Source organism: Naegleria fowleri, assembly GCF_008403515.1.
Source record: "Naegleria fowleri strain ATCC 30894 chromosome Unknown tig36, whole genome shotgun sequence".
Classification (NCBI taxonomy): domain Eukaryota; phylum Heterolobosea; class Eutetramitea; order Acrasida; family Naegleriidae; genus Naegleria; species Naegleria fowleri.
This window is the reverse complement of record NW_025407968.1, coordinates 488,520-508,334: the sequence shown is the minus strand read 5'-3', so window position 1 is coordinate 508,334 and position 19,815 is coordinate 488,520. Positions and strand designations below refer to the sequence as shown.

At 37.3% G+C, this 19,815-nt stretch overlaps 9 protein-coding genes across 9 annotated transcripts; 6 read left to right on the top strand and 3 right to left on the bottom strand.

Annotated features, from left to right (window-relative positions):
- Window positions 1-22: 22 nt before the first annotated feature.
- FDP41_004213 (uncharacterized protein) lies at window positions 23-2,308 on the bottom strand (the record flags this gene model as incomplete). Its single annotated transcript, XM_044707604.1, has 1 exon — window positions 23-2,308. One exon carries the CDS (start codon window positions 2,306-2,308, stop codon window positions 23-25), a length of 2,286 nt encoding a protein of 761 aa, XP_044561631.1.
- A 2,255-nt stretch (window positions 2,309-4,563) lies between these two features.
- On the top strand, window positions 4,564-6,060 carry FDP41_004212 (uncharacterized protein; the record flags this gene model as incomplete). Its single annotated transcript, XM_044707603.1, has 1 exon — window positions 4,564-6,060. One exon carries the CDS (start codon window positions 4,564-4,566, stop codon window positions 6,058-6,060), a length of 1,497 nt encoding a protein of 498 aa, XP_044561630.1.
- Window positions 6,061-6,226: 166 nt separating this feature from the next.
- On the top strand, window positions 6,227-6,580 carry FDP41_004211 (uncharacterized protein; the record flags this gene model as incomplete). The annotated part of the gene is made up of 1 exon (XM_044707602.1): window positions 6,227-6,580. One exon carries the CDS (start codon window positions 6,227-6,229, stop codon window positions 6,578-6,580), a length of 354 nt encoding a protein of 117 aa, XP_044561629.1.
- Window positions 6,581-6,929: 349 nt separating this feature from the next.
- Window positions 6,930-7,964, bottom strand: FDP41_004210 (uncharacterized protein; the record flags this gene model as incomplete). Its single annotated transcript, XM_044707601.1, has 1 exon — window positions 6,930-7,964. The coding sequence occupies one exon, from the start codon at window positions 7,962-7,964 to the stop codon at window positions 6,930-6,932; it is 1,035 nt and encodes a 344-aa protein (XP_044561628.1).
- A 1,060-nt stretch (window positions 7,965-9,024) lies between these two features.
- On the top strand, window positions 9,025-12,253 carry FDP41_004209 (uncharacterized protein; the record flags this gene model as incomplete). The annotated part of the gene is made up of 3 exons (XM_044707599.1): window positions 9,025-9,104; window positions 9,206-9,427; window positions 9,511-12,253. The coding sequence occupies 3 exons, from the start codon at window positions 9,025-9,027 to the stop codon at window positions 12,251-12,253; spliced, it is 3,045 nt and encodes a 1,014-aa protein (XP_044561627.1).
- Window positions 12,254-13,365: 1,112 nt separating this feature from the next.
- Window positions 13,366-14,595, top strand: FDP41_004208 (uncharacterized protein; the record flags this gene model as incomplete). The annotated part of the gene is made up of 2 exons (XM_044707598.1): window positions 13,366-14,063; window positions 14,124-14,595. The coding sequence occupies 2 exons, from the start codon at window positions 13,366-13,368 to the stop codon at window positions 14,593-14,595; spliced, it is 1,170 nt and encodes a 389-aa protein (XP_044561626.1).
- A 433-nt stretch (window positions 14,596-15,028) lies between these two features.
- FDP41_004207 (uncharacterized protein) lies at window positions 15,029-15,430 on the top strand (the record flags this gene model as incomplete). The annotated part of the gene is made up of 1 exon (XM_044707597.1): window positions 15,029-15,430. One exon carries the CDS (start codon window positions 15,029-15,031, stop codon window positions 15,428-15,430), a length of 402 nt encoding a protein of 133 aa, XP_044561625.1.
- Window positions 15,431-15,590: 160 nt separating this feature from the next.
- Window positions 15,591-16,889, top strand: FDP41_004206 (uncharacterized protein; the record flags this gene model as incomplete). The annotated part of the gene is made up of 1 exon (XM_044707596.1): window positions 15,591-16,889. The coding sequence occupies one exon, from the start codon at window positions 15,591-15,593 to the stop codon at window positions 16,887-16,889; it is 1,299 nt and encodes a 432-aa protein (XP_044561624.1).
- Window positions 16,890-17,110: 221 nt separating this feature from the next.
- On the bottom strand, window positions 17,111-19,596 carry FDP41_004205 (uncharacterized protein; the record flags this gene model as incomplete). The annotated part of the gene is made up of 3 exons (XM_044707595.1): window positions 17,111-19,000; window positions 19,082-19,243; window positions 19,297-19,596. 3 exons carry the CDS (start codon window positions 19,594-19,596, stop codon window positions 17,111-17,113), a joined length of 2,352 nt encoding a protein of 783 aa, XP_044561623.1.
- Window positions 19,597-19,815: the final 219 nt, after the last annotated feature.

Here is a 19,815-nt window from a genome sequence, read left to right as displayed (position 1 = left end):
AAAGTTGTCGTGTGGTGCTTTTCTATTCAAAAAAGAGTGGTGCAATGAGGTTGTTCAATGATACGTGGTATTTAGATTCAAGAATATTCAATTCAATCACTGCAATTTCATCCACACAAGATCTAATCTTTTCAATTTGGTCTTCCTTAAAGACATTCATAGCCAATTTAGAAGCAAACAAAATAAGTCTTCCATCATTGCTTTTAAGTTCAATGAGACCGTTGATGCAATTGCACATACGTTGTTCCTTAGAAATGGAAATGACCACTCGATCGGTGAAATAACTTTGTAATAATTGATAGTCATTCTCATTTTCAAATTCATCACGACAAATGACCACAAATTTGGTACCAATGAAGAGATGAGAGTTGGTATAATCCAAAATATCAAGAGTTCCCTTAGTGAATCGTTCTTTGGCGAATGGAATAAATTCCTTGTAACCCAATGACTTGACAAATTCTTCAATCTTGGAAGTATCAATGGTACTCATTGAAATGACATAGAATGCTCTCTTGTGAATTCTGTCAAAGACCAAACTTGCTGTTCCTTGAATAAAGTCTAAAGTGGTTTGATCTTCAACGTTCTTTTGAATGGTTGCTTTTTCTCTGTAGAACATGTTCAAAGTCTTGGCTAATTTATCCATTCTATCAGAACGTTCAGCCTCCTTATAATAAAGGATCAAATTGTTGGCATGTGATGAAATGTTGTGAGTTGGGAAGTGAGCAGTAGAGTCTCCAGGAATATCTGGTCTCTGAGTGAAAACAATGGTATTCACTCCATGCTTGACCAATTGTCTGTGAATATCAGCAAGGATGTGTCTATGTTGTTCCTTAATTCTACTAATGTCATTGGATGAAATGAGCTCATGTTTGGCGGCAGAAAGGGCCTTAGTAACATTGGTGTGAACCGCATGATAACTTGGAACAACAATTAAAACATTGTTGGATGACTGATTTTCAAATTCTCTACATTGAGTCATGTATGGTTGTGGTTGAATTTTAGAGTATGAGTTTCTAAACTCGTTGACTGCAAGTTTTTTTCTTTGAATTACTTGAGAAGAGCAGTGTAGAGATCCATACATGGTGGTCATACCAGAGTAATCAATGAGATCAATTTCACCATCAAAGTGTGGATGTTGCAACATTTTTCTACTTGTAGATTCATCCATAGTAATGCATACTCCACCTCCAACATTCAAAAAGTTAATACCATATTGTTCTTGTTGCTTTTCTGTCACAGGAATGATATGGTAACCCTCTTCTCTAATAAATTTGGAGAACTCGACGTTGAAACGAGTGACCTCATATTTGCCATTTCCATTCTTGGTGTATTCAGTAACGACTCTTCTAATTGGTGATTCTTCTCCCATCACTGTTTCGAGCATGACGCAGCAATTATGTGAACAAATGTTAAAGAATGTGTCCAAGTGCATTCTTTGTTGGTCACAGTCGAAATAATCGTGCACAACGGCAACACGTCGTGTTCCAAACCAGTCATTGTCCAACATTTGACGAATGGCATCGGGATTGGTTCTCAAACCCTCGCCAATGTAACAAATATCTGAACCTCCAACCAAAAAATCACCTCCTTCAATAATACCAGGCTCTTGAATTTCACCCAAAATTTCATAACCTAGTTTTTCAAAACAGAATTTCAAAATTTTTGTTTCTTGATGTCTTTGCCAACTTCCCATACGACAAATGACAAGACCCCTATTGGTAACAATTTGTTGGTCACGTGTGAAAGTCAAGTTGAGAAGTGGTCGCATACCGAGCCTTTCTAAACGCATTGGAGTGTTAATGGAAGATGGAACAAGACGCACTGTTGGACCTAACAGAATGATATCAATCAAATCTTTGACTCCCATTGTCGACAGACATTCACGTTTGTAATCATCTGTTAAAAGATATTTTTGAACTTGAGTCAAATCCTCAAACTCGGCCGTAGATTGGTCATCATCATCATTTCCATCACTACAAACATATTTCATGCATTTCAATGCTAATTCTTCCAATTCAACTCTGCATTTCAAAGAATGCTCACAATTCATTGCCAGAATATCTCTCACGTCCATCACTTTCACTCCATGTCTTCGGAGAGCTTCTTTGAATCCTTGATGATTCTTTCTTGCCATGTGCAAATTTACGGGCTTTTCAAAAAGCGAGCCGGAGGCATGAAGAGAGCCTAACAAGGCCTCCAAACCAGGCTCGTGTAAAAGAACCACCTCGGCCTTATCGTTTTCATGACATTGGCTGGGTTGCAACGCTACGGAAGATATTGATGATGATGCAAGGGAAGTGTTCAACATTTTAGGACGACTTGAAAATCGCTTGGTCTAAGAATCAATTGATGCAAATCAAAATTCACCAAAGTATAAAGTAATACGAAATACGTGTGGATCTCAAATGAGACAAGTCAGCTATTGGTGGTGTGGGTGATAATTTCTCAGCGAGGATGATGATGCCAATGAAAAGAGAAGCAACAACGATGCTTTTGGAAAATTTTTTTGATTACAACCTCACCTTCAGAAGAGAGAAATCTTTGTGTTTCATTTGGAATTTATTGAAGTCTCAGTTTTTTGTTTTTGCACACACATAAAATACCATTCGTATCTCATTCATGAGAGGTGAGGGGTTAAGAATTTCATTGCGTTATCAGAGAATATGCAGCATGGAAATATTGACACATGGAAAAATTCAAGACATTAATGAGTTTGAGTTTTCACTTTCTTGGTGCTTGGTTCAGGTGTCTCTTGTTTGTTCGAGTAATTCATCACTTCCCTCTTTAAAAAGTACTTCTTGGGATTGTATCCAAAAGTGACGTTCGAGAAAACCTTGGATGGTGATTTAATACCTGTGAGAGAAGTTACTTCTTTTGCTGAGAGAGTATCAAATACTGCTTTTTCAATACAACATGACACGCATACCGACTTGGTGGACATACCCTCAAACCAAAACTCAGGAATGTCACTTTTGGCCTTATTTCTTAGACAATAATGACAAATTCTTGTATCTATTGAGGCAACTGGATTGGTTGCTTTAGCTTTGGTTTTTTTGGTCTTGGAAGACTTGGATGCAGAAGATTCACCTTCCTTTGATGCAGTTAACAGCTCAACGAGATAGTCGATCGTTGGTTGGGCATTTGGAGAAGTGAATCGTTTTGCAGACTCAGATGCCAAAACATTTGTTGACAGTACACGAATCAACTCCAAACCTGCTCACAGTTGGCTTATGCTGTGATAACCGAAAGTTTCCCTTTGCCTCCTTCTGCTGGGATGTCTGTCGTGGACTTGCCAAGTGTATTCAAACAAAACCCAAATAAACTGACTGTGACTATTTTTGAATGAATCTTTTTCATGGACTGATTCAACTTTTTCCTTGACTGAATTTCGTCATTATTTTCCTCAAACAATACTCTTTGCAAAACCTTAATTTGATTTCGAGAGAGAATAGTTCCCTCTAATTGTGCTGTCCCAATCTTGATTCTCAAAACATTTCAAACACGGCCATCAAAGTGCCCAACGCTGAAATGTAAACCAAGGTTATTTGGGGATTGTCCTCTCTGTAATAAAGAGTGACATTCTTTGCAGTGGAAAGTGTAAATGTGTCACATTTCTCATCCCTATTTTTATTCTTATTGATTTTCGCTGGATTATTTTGCATCCAGCGTACGATAGAAAAATCGCTGGGCCCAATATACTCAATTTAGTGTCAAAATAAAATATTTCAATTTCAAAAAATGTTTCCGCCTGAAGTGCTGAATAAGTGAATTCATTGATATAATAATCAGATTCATATCTTGAACCATTCAATCTGAGAGTTTTGAATTGTTCCTGAACTTTCGAATCTTGTTGATAACAGTATCAATGGATTCTCGCAATATTGAAAATAATTTGGCAACCTGCTTGGTAGGAGAGTAATGATCATTCAATAAGATCGCATCAAAATAGTGGAAACATTCCAAAAATCTCTCCATATATTCTCCGTTCATTAAATCTCTTCTGGAGTAGGGCAAATTCAATTCTTCTACTACAACATTTTCCAATAATGAATCACTCCTACGAATCACACAATGTAATAAATAATATATTTTGAAAACGTATCACTGGGCATAGCCATGCAGATAATTTCAAAAACAATTTCTTTCGGAAGGGCCGTCGGGATTTCATAAAATTTCATTTTTTCTATTCGTAGTTTTGCTTAGATAGTACAGGATTAGTAATAAGGCGTAGTAGTATTGGATTTGTAACGACGGTGCACCACACGCAAAGATCAATGGCGTGAGAGTGAAAATTATCACAACGAACGGATGAGGGACCGTTGTTATGGCCCCTTTCTGAATCACCAACAACAACACTTGGCAAGATCTCCTAACGCCATGAATTACAATAATTATCATGTCCTATGAAATTTGACTTTTCAAACGATTTACATTTCAAAACTTGGATTCACTCTTCTTGTTGTTGTTCTTTCTCGAATCTAATGCATTGCTGGCAATCCATTTTGTCTTGAACAAACAAGCTCGAAAAGAGGGAACTTGTGAACTTGAACCAATCCCTAAAAAATGTCCCAACAAGCTCCAAGATCTTGGTCCTCATCTTCAACCAAACCAACTCAAGTACCTCTGCCACATTTCTATGAGTATGAATGGCGAGTCATTTGTCAAAAATTAACTCCCTTCGCGACCAACAAATCTTGCATACAATCGATCCATGAGTTCATTCAACTTGTTAAAGAGTTAGATCAAGCAATTCGAGAATGTCATCAAGAACACGTTTCCGAAACTACTGAAGAGTTGGAAAGTTCAACAAATTATCATTTTCACAACCTTTCATTTCTTTTCAAGAAGGATGGTAAAGGAGAACTGAAATTTTGTAAACAAATCTTTCCGAATATTGTGAAATGGGCATTACAAGTTCAAGATTTAATTCCTGAAGGTTATTTACCAATTTTAGAAATCTCAAACCCATGTGACTTCTGTCTAAGTAGAAGAAAAATTCGATCTGTTTTGAGTTGTGCTTTTTTGTGCTTGTTTAGAAAAAGGAAAGGTATTCATCATCCAAAGTGTCATGATTTTGAATTTGGTCTATTTTTGAGTGTCGCTTGCTCGACCTTCCTCTCGTCACTCATCAATTACTTTGACAAGCATTATGAATGGGAGCAATCGTTAAGAAATGACTCAATTCTTGATGAGGTTATGATTATCGAAAGAAGAGTATTACAAATGAACAGTTTTGAAAATAGTCCATGGATGAACGATCAACGATCAATGATTCCTCTCAAATTCGTCTCTGGAAAAATTCAAGACAATTTGGACACTCTTATGGTAGATTTTGCTAATTGCATGATTGGCGGTCATGTCTTATCTGGTGCCGTTGCACAAGAGGAAATAATGTTTGCAGAAATACCTGAATTATTTATTTCAATTTTAGTGTGCCCCCAAATGCAGCCCAACGAAACCATTCGCTTAGTGGGTTGGCAACGATATTCCAATATTAAGGGTTACATTCGAAATATGTCTTTCGAAGACTATGAAGACAAACAGCCCATCATGGTTGAGAATGTGAAAAGTAATCAACTCATTGCAATGGATGCTTTACAAGGAATGGGACATATGCAATTCCAAAAAGAGTACATGACAAGAGATCTCCTCAAAGCTGTCTGTGGATTTGCATTGAAGTCTTCCGATAATCTTTTACAGCAAACGAATGGTGAGAATTGTGAATATTCAAAAGTTCTCTCAAAAATTAATGACAAGATACCGTTGGCATCAGGATTCTGGGGATGTGGGATGTTTGGAAATGATCGATATCTAAAAGTGATTCAGAGTTGGTTGGCAGCAACTATTTGCGATCGTCCATTGATCTATATTCATACCTTTTCACCAAATGACGCTAAAATTGAAGAGGAATTTAACACAAAAGTCGTCCCAGCCATTGTTGAGCGCTCTGTAAAACTTAGAGAATTACTTTCTTACGTGTTGATGGAATTTCCAAAGGAGAAGAGAGAACATCCAGAGTTGACTTTATTTGAGGCCATCCAACAAAAGTTTGGGCGTTAATTAATTTGGAAGGAATGATCACAGATGTCGAGTTGTGGAATCATGTTCGTTCATTCTGATTGTAGTAATTGAATTATTGAACCCTTCACCACCACAATAAATTTTCAAATTGAAAACACAAAAATAAAATCAAATCGAAAAAATATTCAACAACAACATCATCATCATGTCTGGAGAAATTCAAAACTTTCAAACATTTGATCCTTTCAGAGACAGTGCCGATTCTAATCAACTCTCAACTGGTACTGGAGTGATTGAACAACAATTCGTCCACATCCGAGTGCAAAAGCGTAACGGTAGAAAGTGCGTTACGATTGTCGAAGGTTTACCCCGCAACTTTAAGTTTAAGAAGTTTATCAGCGCTGTCAAACATAAATTCTGTTGCAACGGAACCATTGTGGAAGATGAGAAGGCTGGAAAGGTCATCCAAGTTTCTGGAGACCAACGTGATAACATTTCTGAATTCCTTTTAGAAGAAGAAATCGTAACAAAGGAAAATCTAAAGATTCATGGTTTCTAAATAATATATTTGATTATATAACAACAACAACAACATGTTGTGCGGAATACCTACCATTTCGCTCCAGAGTGTTCAATAGTAGAATAGTAGAGCATTTTGTTCATCATCACTTCATCATCCCTAATTCTCTCCTCCTTTATTATACTTGGTCATCATGCGCTTGTATGATGATGAGTAATTCCATCAGTAACAATAAATTTCAATTCTTCTACTCATAATTCGATGAAATAACTTTGCGACGCAGAAACAAAACATGGATGACAATACAAGCTTGTTTCCTTCACGATATTATGATTCTATTCAATTCACATCTCACATTGAATTCCGAATTTGGTTTTTGTTGTTGTTCTTACTGTGTGCTGGCAGTAGCGACGCTAGGAATGGCTGGCACCACAATTCTCAAGTTCTGAGGCAACATGGAAACGTCGACACCAATAGCTTCCAACCTCGACAGCACATCATGAGCAGATTCCCCATAAATTTCAGCAACACAATGATAACCTGTGTAAGCAGCATCCATCAAGGACATGACATCGTCTCGTGTGCTAATCGTTCCAAACACAAGTAAATGAGCTCCATGTCTAAGCAATGCATTCAAAATTGCTCTCCTCGACAAGGTTGGATGCGTCGATAACTTGTAGACTCCATCGGTCGATACATTGACACCTCCCTGAGTGGCAATCGAGTAGACAAGCGCCGATCTTTCTACAGCAGCTTGACATAATCTCTCAATAAAAGCTCTTCTCACGTCCGCCCTTGTTGAGGCTACCAAAAGAATCCCAGCTTGCAGTGAGGTTGAATCTGCAGATTCCGAAGCCGAGTGAGGAGAAATGTAAGTGACTTGTGAATGTCTGACTTGGCCTGTCACTAGAGGAGAAAATTGCAGTAAGACATCGGAACCTCCAATTCTTGATTTGGTCGATTGTACAGCCATTTGTTGGAGCGTTTTGTTGAGTTGCTCCTCTCGACTATTCGGGGTGGTCTGTGAAGACTGAAGTGCATGAGGTCTCAAGTTTCGGTACAAGTTTTCAAGAGAGTTTAACTTGTTGTTGGTTCGTCCATTATTATTACTATTCAGAATAATCTTTCCTTCTTGTTTTCTTGTTGCCTTTGATAATTTCGTTTTGGATGTTGCTGCATCTTCAGAGGATAAAGAAGAAGATGGATGAAGGTTCACCGTGCTATTGTTCCGATCATCATTCCCATCATGATGATTTGTGCTCAAGAGATGATGATTCGCATATTGAACAGCATGAGAGGCATGTCTGAAAAACGGAGATGGAATTCCGAGCAATTGAAGATGAGCAAGAAGAGAATGAAGCCTTCTCTCCGTGGTTTGTCTTCTTTGAATGACGGTCTTCTCTTCTTCGTTCAGAGTTGGCATGTCGTTATGATCCGGCATGCACCAACATTAAAATTCGCAATTTTTTGAGTTGTTGTAATATAATCCTCTCATAGGCCAAATGAAGAGCAACTCCAACGATTAGTGTTTAGTGTTTGGCCTTAATTCTAATATTACGCTTACTAAAGTTCTACAAATTCTTGGTTGGAGGGTCGACCCTCCGTTTTGTATTCTCCACTCTGACATGTTGTTAATTTTTGAGAGGGAAGTTCATCAGAGTACAAAATGGTGTTGTTACCTGCAATGAGTCGATGGTTGCCAAAGCAAGCTGACCCATCATCATCATCATGAGAACTGAAATTGATATTAACTCCTCTTTTATCCCATAAATTGCCTACTCCCAATAACACTCTCTTGAGGAGAAGACACGAATCAAATCATTGTTGATCGAGTCACTTTGTTATTACACCACCCTTCAAGAACTTCTCCAAAAGAGAAGCCTCTTTCCAAGCACAGCAACCCAAACCGAGCGAAAAAAACCGCCAACAAAGTGTGTTGATATTACTGTGGGCAGCTGGTGCGTTGTGAGAGTTGAAATTTGTTCAACAACATCAACGCTGCTACGTGATTGCTCGTTGAAAGAGCTTCTTGATTTTATTAATATTATTGTGGAGAATTGTGGAGAATAACCAACAACAAATCCTTTGTTATCATCAGTACCACAACAACAAATTGTACTCTGAATTTACGTTTATTGGAATTGGGCAAAGCCAACAACAACTGGAATATTACGGGATTGAATCATTCTTTTGGGTCGTTGCCATTCCTCTTTTATTCCGTAAAGAATCATTGTTACCCGTCTGATATCCAGAAGCCTTCGTTGCAAGGGAGAGATTCAATTTGGTTGTGTTTTTCTCTGCTCGGGAGAATTATCATCACTTGCTTCAACATCACATCATACTCGTGGAAAAACTGTCTTTATTGATAACAAGGAATTTATTATTATTGCGAACAAACCTGTTGTTCGGCATATCATCATCATTATTGATTTTATTTCTACATCTCATAGCATCGTAGCAACAACAATTACCAATATCTCATCATGTCAAAGGAAATTAAAACTGACCCAAAGGGAAGATACTCAAAGAAAGAACTCTTAGGTTCGGGTGCCTTCAAAACAGTGTAAGTTTCACGAGTTTAACATTTCGTCCAATTCATCACGGAACGACTCGGTATACCGTTATTCTCGCCATCATCACAATTTCGAAAAACTTTAACTGAAGTTATCGCGCCTATGACACGGAGGAAGGTATTGAAGTTGCATGGAACCAAATCAAACTTACCGGTGTTGCTCTATCTCAAAAGAAGAAGATGCTTCAGGAGATTTCGATTCTTGGACAAGTGAAACATCCATCGATCATGGAAATTTATGACTCATGGGAAACTGATGACGGTGAATACTTGATATTTATCACTGAGTTGATGAGCTCTGGTACACTCAAAGAGTAAGTACAGAAATCATATACTTTTGATCAGACCAACAGTGGTGCTATCTGTTAATTATTGAATGTCATCATTGCTAATGAAGCTTCATTCGCAACTCAAAAAAAGTGAGACTTAGAAATATCAAAAAGTGGTGCAAACAAATTCTCGAGGGTTTGAAATATTTGCACTCTTTATCAATAATTCATAGAGACTTGAAATGTGACAATATTTTCATGAACGGCAGTAGAGGTGAGGTGAAAATTGGAGATTTAGGACTTTCTGTCAGTATGAAGGATAAAAAATTTGCTACTTCAGTGAATGGAACACCTGAGTTTATGGCACCAGAATTATATGAAGAATGTTATAATGAAAAAGTAGATATTTATGCGTTTGGATTGTGTGTTCTGGAAATGGTAACCGGTGAATATCCATATTGTGAATGTAACAGTATTGCTCAAGTTTACAGAAGAGTCACGTCTGGTGTTAAACCTGAGGGTATCGAAAAAGTCAAAGATCCCGATGTTAAGGAATTTATTAACTTGTGCATTTGTCATAAGGATATACGGCCGAATGCTGCAGAACTGATGGAACATCCTTTCATGACAGATAATAGAAACAATGACACTGTATTTTACTTTGGACATGAGGAAGAGAGCAATGATGTTAGTGACGAATCTGATGAAGAATTGGAGGATGTCAGAGTGGTTCTTGGAAATGACTCAACAAATGACAAGTACTCTGTGAACACCAAACTATATATTAAGATAGAAGGAAGCAAGAAGTATAAGGAAATCAAATTTCCATTCAATTTACGTAAGGACACTCCTTTAGATGTTGCCAGAGAAATGGTAAATGAACTTTCATTGACAGAGTCATTTGTTGATTCTATTTCGACAGCATTGGCGGAATGTTTGACAAAAGCAAAGCTAAAGTTTTTGACAACAAAGGCAAGTGCAGATAGTACAGCCTCAAATCCAGAAACATCTGCATCAGAGCTCTCCAAAGACACAAACACCAACATTTCAGCTTCTACCTCTTCAACTAGCCACGTGGATAATTTAATTCTTATTGACACTCCAAACACTCCTACCAAATCAAGTGACACCAAATCAACCCCTGTTAAGGAAATGGAAATTATTAACCTGGCAAGTCCTGGACCAATTTCTCCATTCAATGGCCCAGTCATTACCCACATTAAGGAAACTACAACATTAGTGCTACCAACACAACTCGATATGACCATGAACAAAAAACAACAACAAGCATCCTCACCAAAAAGTACAGAAAGTAACTTCCTCTCTCAAAACACATTTCCTCAGTCGATACCACAAAATCAAGTCAGTTCGAATGTGAGTGGTGTTAAGCAATCATCAACTCAGACACCTGCCTGTGCTCAAACAAATGTAAAACCACAACCAATATCGACATCAACAAAACCTCTTACGAATAATGTGTTGGGCCAAACAGAACCAAAACAAACACAAAATGTCACTCAACAAACATACGGAGTTGCCACCAGCAATTCAAATAGTCAATCAATGACTAAACCAAATCCTCAACCTCAACAACCCATAAGCACAAATTCACCAGCAACTCCTGCACAAGGTGAAGTAGCAAAGCATGACAAAAGTAATCTGACAATAGAGACCAAGAAAATTGCTGACGTGACAAAGCAAAAAGATTCTCCAACAAACGACCAAAGGTCATCACCGTTGTTGAGAGGCCAACCAAACCATGCAACACAAAATAATACCTCTCAACAGACTCAACCAAACGGAAAGAGCATTCGTACAAGCCCAACAAATTCCAAACCAACCGGCAATTCTTTGAATGCCACAAAACTTCCCGAAGAATTCGAGATGCAATGGGAAGCCTTGGCTCAAAAGCACTACGAAGAAGTCATGAATTTGAATTCAAAACACAAGAGAGAGAAATTGGAGCTTTTGAAAAAGTTTGGAATTGCTCCAGAAAGCATGAAAATGACAATTGGTAGTCCTGAGAATGGTACATCAAGCATTCACAAGGATTCATTAATTGTAAACCCACATTTCATGACTAATATCGGAGATAAGTTGATTTTTGACATGCAAGACAAGCTGGCGGAGGTGGCAAAGATAAATAATGAAGGAGCATCAGTAATAACGGCAACCACAATTGTAAATAGCTTGAAGCAAACATCCTCCAATACTTTCAAAATTAGCAGTACAAGCATACAGACAACAACAAGCCAACCTAGCATGTCATCAACACAAGTTAAGCCTACAAGTATCACATCAAACACCTCACCAAATTCAGTACCATATCCTTCCAAATTACCATCATCATCATCAACAACAACAACCATTAACGCAACCTTACAAAAGGTTAGCAATAACAGTAAGACAGAGTCAAAACAATCAGCGACTTTTCAAGACTCAGATCTTAGCTCCCTTATTAGCAAAAATTTAGAGAATTTGAGCATTACTAACTCATCGAATTCATACGGACCACTACATCAACAGAGTCCAAACAATTCAAGTCCTTCTGCCACCTCACAATCTCCTCAACAACAATCAAGCCATGGTTCTACAAACTCAACAAAACCTACTGACGTTAATTCAACCTCCAACAAGCTGGTATCACCTTTAAAACAACAATCTGGAGAGACACCAAAACTACCCAGCGTCACTCAGGGTACAGGCATCAAGAAATCAACAACATTTTCCTCCAACGCTGCAGTTCTTGAACCGAGAATGAATCGAAGTTTTAGTGATCCGTTTGTGGATCAAGGAGCATCATCATCGACATCTTCTCCAACAAACACGATTTTGTCACCGTCTTCTACGCCAATATTGGATATATCATAGTAAATAATTCACAATTTTTGAAACCAATTTGTTTCGATAAATTTATTTTTGAAAATTACAACCTTCTTGCCATTTCCATTCCTCTCAATCAGTGAGATCATGGCATCGAACATTAAAACACCGCATACTATATCTCCATCCTTAACAAAATATGGTTAACAGCAACCCCTTATTAGAATCAAAATTAGTTTTAGTGTCACCAATTTCTTACGTAGAGATTAGACGAGGGTTTGTTCTTCATTTCATGAAAATCTTAGTGTTTTCCGCATCTTTCTGCGTTCATATATGTTGCCACAAATTTAAAATCTTCTAAAGTCTTGTGGTATTCTCGGTCTTTCATGATGGCTGTTGTTGTGTGTCTCAGCGGTAATCCTTGAAAGTTTTCCATACTTGCTAGACTCTTCCAAGCTAAGAGCGGCTAAATATTCTTCGTGTCTTCTGTAGTCCAACGTTGTAACAATTGCACAAAAAGTGAGCAGAGTGATCAATGCCAAACCAATATATTTGCCGTTCATGGACGGGGTGAGATAGCTTTTTGTTCTCAATCTCCTCATCATGTCATCCATTTCTTGTTCCGAAAATAGGAAGGATTGACCAGTTTTTTCTATTCGCTGTCTATCCAATACTTTTTCATTCATTCTTCGAAACCACCATCTTCGAGTGGTCCAATAGTTTTTTGGTGATGATGATGAAGAATGGAGAACAGCGTTTCCCATTTATGAGTTGTTTAGACAATTTTTTGATTAATTTTTTGCAAATTTATCAAACAAAAATAATTTTTACAATTTTGCTGAGCTTTTCAGTCTAATGATGCAAAATATGAAACTCTTCTTCTAAGATAGATCAGACACAAAGACTCGTTTCGTGAAAAAAATTAACCCATAATGTCGATCAAAGCGCGGAAAAAAGCCTTTCGTTTCCACTTCTCAAGGCTTTGAAAAATTCTTGTACTCTCGTGTTTGAGTGAGGCTTGTTCACCTTATCAAAACAAGCTTCATATAGAAAAGAGTTAGATCTTTTTCTCTTCTGCCTATGAGTCCACCACTCTCAACGACTCTACATCTCTCTGTTCATTAGGACCTCCAATCAACAACAAGAAGCGCAACAAAAAAATGAAATTGAATGATAATGATGATCCAAGATCGTCGTACCAACCTCAAGACTTGCACAACAACACTCATGATGGTTGGAGGGAATTGAATGCTTGTTGTTGGGAGGACGACTCACGATCCGATGTTGTCAAAATTATTTTAATACATTTATTGCCGAAACGACAGGCCACAAGAAATAATGATGAAAACCATCATGACGAATTCATGAATGAGCCAAATGGAACCAATGCCTATGAGCTGATTGAAAAATTAATACAAAAGATGAGAACAGTGAAGAGAAGAGCTCAACCATTTTCCATGAATTTTGAACTTGTACATACATTCGGACGATTTGGAGTTTATGGCACTGATTCACATCTATTTCATTGTCCCTTTGATGTCAAAATATCGTATTCTCATTCGTGTATTTTAATTTCTGACACTCGTAATTCTCGAATAATGGTTTTTGATCTACACACGAAAGAATTCCGTACATCTATTCCAAGTCCTTCTAAATATCCTCTCTTTTTATGTGTCGAAGAAAATTATGATGGTAAAAACAACGATGCCCTAATTTTTGGATGTGAAAATTTTGGAGTTTACAAATATGATTTGAATGAGTTGTTAGAAAAATCTCCAAATATGGAGGCATGTAATAGCATTTGGATTTCTCAAATTTTTGTTTCTCCTCAAGGAATAGTGTTATTGAGCTCTAAAAGGTAAGGTTGTACAAAATTCAAAATATTAGGGAGCCAAAGTGAAATGAATTTTTGCAACAGTCATGCATATATTTGCGATTGGGACGAGCATAACATGAAAATTTTGAATGTAAAAACAGGAGAGCTAGTTCAAAGTATGAAAGTTCAGAGTCCATATGGTATTGATTTTAGTGACGATGGCGATATCATAATAAGTGAAACTTTTCCTTCCCACAAAATTCAAATATTTCGCATGAATGAAAATAGAGATAATTGGCAATGTATAAAATCATTTGGAAAGTACGGACAGCTTAATGGAGAATTTGATCACCCTTTTGCATTGGTTTTTGATAAGGTAGCAAAGCATATCATTGTTAGCGACAATCACCGAATTCAAATTTTTGAAAAAGATGGCTCATTCTTAAAGTCGTTTGGAGAGGAGAATTCAAGAATGAACCAATTTTCTGCTGTCACAGGCATGTGTTTGAACGAGTTAACTGGAGAATTAGTGATATGTGACAGCTTAAATCACCGCGTACTTATTTACAAATAGTTACTTGTGCATGCGTGAGCTCCATAATCTGTTCTTCAGACAATGGCAATTCTTGCTTTTGCCATTATTACAATTAGATTGAGGGCATTGTGATTAATGAGGTTTTTTGTACAGCCATATTGACCTCAGGCTCAAATTGAGTATCATTGCTCATGATCACTTGAAGTTGTTGACGTTTTGTCCATAATCATCCTCATCAATTCAACATTCCTCCGCATGAACAGACAACTCATCAACAATGAAAAAATTGTCTGTTGTTGCATTAAACAGAGCTGTCTGTCTATCACCTTGTAGTGGTGTTAGTATTTATAAGCACAACAACAACAGTCCTGCTCTACTCATAACATGGTCCTCATCATCTCATCGATGGGCAATCTTCAATTCAAGAAATCAATTTCATACCTTTTCCAGTGTTGCTGTTGATCATCAAAAAATGTCGGAGGCTTACTTTTCGGAACATCTTCACGTCGGAGAGGATCAATTTTCATGTGTTGTGGGCAATGGTGATTTTGGGAGTTTGCAACCATCATCACCAACCTCATCATCAACCAATAGCAAGGCTATTTTAGAATTTGAAAAGAAGAAGATTCATGTTCGTGGTATGATGATGGGAGAAGATGAAAAGAAGTTAAATTCGTTTGTGGTTCATGAGTTTTATCATATTGAAATTCCGGACTCGTGTCGTGGAAAAGGAGTGGCTATGCCTTTTGCAAAGGCTTGCTTTGATTATGCCAAACAACATGGATGGAAAGTCAAGGTGACTTGTCCTTATTTGAGAGAAAAGTTTTTAGGACAATATCGAGAAAAATACAAAGACATATTGTATGAAGATTAATCAATTTTCATCAACATTGGATTTCTGTAAATACAGTATTGTACAATTATAATTTATTTTAATAGATTGAATCATATTAAATTTTGAAGAATTGGTTGCTGCACAAGAAATTCCCAACAAAAAAGAAATTAATTTCTAAAATTGAAAAAGACCACAAAAAATGAGTGGAAAGTTTGGCCATCAACCCGTTTTGTGGGTGAAAAAGACAACAACACCCCACACGACGACTCAAACAACTGCTGCTTCTGTTTCTGCTGCTGCTAATTCAGAGAGTGGTGGTAGTGCACTTCCGAGCAGCCATAGTAGTGGATCAACAACTCCTGAATTGAAGGAAGGAGCATCAACAAATGTAAATTCCGAACCAAATCGTAATGTATCATCCGTTGTTGCATCATCAGTAACACCACCGACCTCTCCATCAATAGCATCAGGTACTAAAAGTAATAAGCCTTCTACTTCATCATCTGAGGTCTCAGGTACCTCTCAGCAACAAAAAAAGCAAGGAAATAAGAAGGCACATGCTTCAAAAGGCTCCTCTACTAACAACAATACTTCAGCAGCCGCTTCAATATCTCAAACTCATGTTAGCAATAGTAATGAACAACATTACGGAAGTCTCGTGAAAAACAAAACCAAGGCGATCATTCGGAATATACCATACAATTTCACGGAGGAGGACTTTATTGGTAAATGCGTCCCTAGATCTTTTCTAGTAGAGAAAACAAATACTGTTAGCAGTGGTAGTGATAATTCAAGTATTTCATCTACGAAAATTATTTATGATCCAAAGAAAATTAATTGGAGTGATTTCCATTGTGGCTACAAAACCACCACACAAGTGTTTCCAAGTATTGCCTATTTGAACTTTGCAAATGTTAATTTATTACATCAATTTAGAAATGAGTTTATGGAATTAGCTAAATCAACACAGCTTTCAACCCTACAAGCATCAGTGACATTGAGCAAAGATGACGAGGACGAAGACGCTACACCTTTACTGCCAAACACTAGCAACCCTACAACGAATTCGTCTATTTGGAGGGAAACCACAATGACCATGGAATATTGTCCTCTTCAAATGGTACCAAAACCAAAGAAGAAAGATCCAAGAGACGGCACTATATTTAAGGATGAGCACTATTTAAAATTCTTGGAACAATTGAAGCAACCAAAAGAGCTTACTCTTCAACCACTCAGCCTGGATAACAGCTCAACTACGAGTGGGCTCGGTCTTGATGCAAGTGACAGCCATTCTGAAGGAAGCTCTTCAAGCAAAAAATCATCTGCAATTCCTTTGGCTCTTGGTGGTGTTGGGTCTTCAGCCTATTATGACAGAAAGAGTGATGAGCCAATTATCACACCACTGTTAAAAGAGTTGCTAGAAAAAAAGAACAAAAAGCAAGCAGTGAAAACAGCAAAGCGAGGAGGAAAAACTTCTCAGTACAAGAGAAAATATTAGAAGGTGTGAAAGATATTATTGGACTGTGTATTCGTTCCATCGTTGTGAGTGGCAAATAATATTTGCTTTCTTAATAGCTTCAAAGAAAGGTGTTTCTGGATTGCACTGTGAACATGATTGAGTGGACCCAAAAAGCCAACAAGAGTTTAAAGGTCTCGTGCTCCATTTTTGCATTTCGAAAGCGGTGACTTTGAAACTTCATGATACATTAAGTAAATAATTTAATTGAGGTAAAATTGTTTCACATCGTTTTGATCGTAACGAACGCCACATTTTGGGCATTTCCTGTTTCTTGTTTTGATATTTAAGTTGACACATTCCTTGCAAAAAGTATGGAAACATCGGCAAATGACATGATCCACTTCTCGATCGTTACACTGTGTGCAAGTAATCTTTCTCTTGAAATAATCGTCAGTGCTAGCACTAGCAATTTCGGCTTCTTTCTTTCGTTGTTTCTCTTCGTTTAACCTCTTAATAGCAAGAGATTGTTTGTTGCATTCATTTTCTTTCTTCTCCAAGTCCTGTATCAGTTGTGTATTTTTAGTTTTCAGCAGCTCTATTTCAGAGTGTAGGCTGGGTACTACCAGTTTATAGTGATCTAGAGCCTGTCGTTGTTGATCTAGGGTTTTCCTATACATTATCTCTTCCAGTTTTTGTTTTTCTATTAACTCGCCCAACACTGCCTTTTCTTGGGCTAGTGATTGTATCCTTTCTTCCTGTTGCTTCTTTGCACGCTCAAGCTCAGCACAAGTATCTGAAATCTTTTTCATATCATCCTTGACAGATTCCACTATTTTTTCCATTTTTGCCTTCTCTTTCATGGACTCCAATCGTTGCTCTTCGGCTCTGTCAACTCTCCTAGTTACTTCATCCTTTTCTTGTTGAAGCTTTTCATAGGCCTGAATGGTGTCATTCAATGATGCCTCAAACATTTCACTTTGTTCTTTCCATTTGATAATTTCTGATTTCAAAAACGATGGATCTTCCGAAGTACTTTCTTTGGATGCTCCTTCAGAGGTGGATGCACTTTCTTTGGATGTTTCAGTTTGGGATGAAATTTGTTTGGCTAATTCTTCATTTCGCTTCTTGTACATGTTCAACTGTCGAATAATGTCCTCCTTGTCTTGCTTATAAACTTTGGCTTCCTCTGCAGCCTGCTTAGCCTTTTCATATCTATACTTTAACTTGTTATATTTTTCAACTTGTTCTTTCTTCTTTTGGAGAAGTTGTTCGTTCTGTTTTAACAGAGTATTTTCAGATTTTTCCTTATTTAGTTTTTCTATGGTGTCTTTGAGTTGTTTGTTTTCGTTTTTAACTTCCACAAAGTCTTGTTTCATCTTTTCCTTAAAAGAGGTATAGGTGTCTTCTAAATTCTTGAGATTCAACTTATTCCTCTCAACTTCAGCGTTATACTTCTCGTAATGGGCTTCTAATCTTAACTTCTCTTTCTGGAGGGTGTCCTTGTAAAAATCAATGTCTAATGTTAAATTTTTAATCTTAGATTCAAGCTCTTCAACTTTAGCTTTGAGCTCCTCATTCAACGCATTGGCTCTGCTGTACTTCTGCACATATTCGTTAATTTCTTCTTCTCTTTGGGCAATAAGCATCTTAGTTTCATCTTGTGGTAAATTATCAAAACTAGATGAGGGAAAAACTTTAGTTGGAGATGTAAAAGGGGAAACTGGGGTGGCTAGTGGAGTGGATGTTAATAATTCTTCTTTCTCATAGGAGAGTCTCTCGATTTTGTTTTTGGAAGTTTTTAAATCTTCTTCCTTATCTTCAAGTTGTTGTTTGAGATTCCTTATTAATTGTTCAGATTGTTGTAACCTTTCATTCAAGGCGTTATATTCATCTTTCATTTCTCTATACTGTGAGTTTAGATTTCGAAGTCCTTCTTCCAGCTGCTTTTCATTGTTAGTCATTTTCTCTTCCTTCAAAACATCAATTGCATGCACTATTCTAGATAGTATCGACCTGAACCGTTCAAACAATTGATTGATAGATTCTTCATCCACATTTGTGTCATAAACTTTAGCAAAAACATCTTCACCTACCCTCCCATTCGGAACTGCAGGTAATCTAGAGAGTTGTAACATAACATCCTCGATCATCTTGAATTATTTGAAAATAATTTATTTCACCATTTAGTGATGGTAAAATTTCACAGCAACAAATTTCTTACAAATACTTACATGATTAAATTGTCTTAAAAGTCTAATCATGTTTGAATGTGCAATATCTCGTTGTCTTGAAGACTCAGCAGCCTCTTTCTGATATTGATCGTTCAATCTGGTGAGCTCCTTATTTTTCAATAAAAGTCGCTTTCGTTGCTCATTGACAAGTTTTAAATCGTGCTAAAAATCATTAATTAGTAAAACGTATATCACAAAATCTTGAAACAACATACAATTTCCTGGTCTGAAAATTTAGTTTTTTTGGTAGGTGGAGAGATTGGAAGATCGCTCGATGATGAAGCGAAGGTAGGCATAGATGATGACATTCCTGACAATGTTGTGGGAGTGGAGAGTGTCGGAGTGAACGACCCACTTACAGTACTGGTTGGAGTTGTTTCTGTAGGTGTTTGTGGCTGGAGGTTTGAAGTGTTGATTTGAAGAGATGTATTACTTCCGTTTACCTTGGGACTTCCTCCTTGATTAATTTCATCTTGCTTCCTTTTTCGGATATCCTTCTCTTTGAGTTTGTACATGGTTGTTGTGATGACAACAATGTTCGGATTTGATGTAATTCGTTAGCCCTGTGGTGATGAAAGGCTTTGTGAAAATGTTGTGCGGGACGGATAACACAGAGAGTAGTCAATCAAGAAAAACCAAATTATAATAATTGCAATAATTGTATCAGTTGGTAGCGCTTATCAGCTGTGCAAGATGTTTTTCAAACCGTTTAAACCGAACTCAATAATATTATT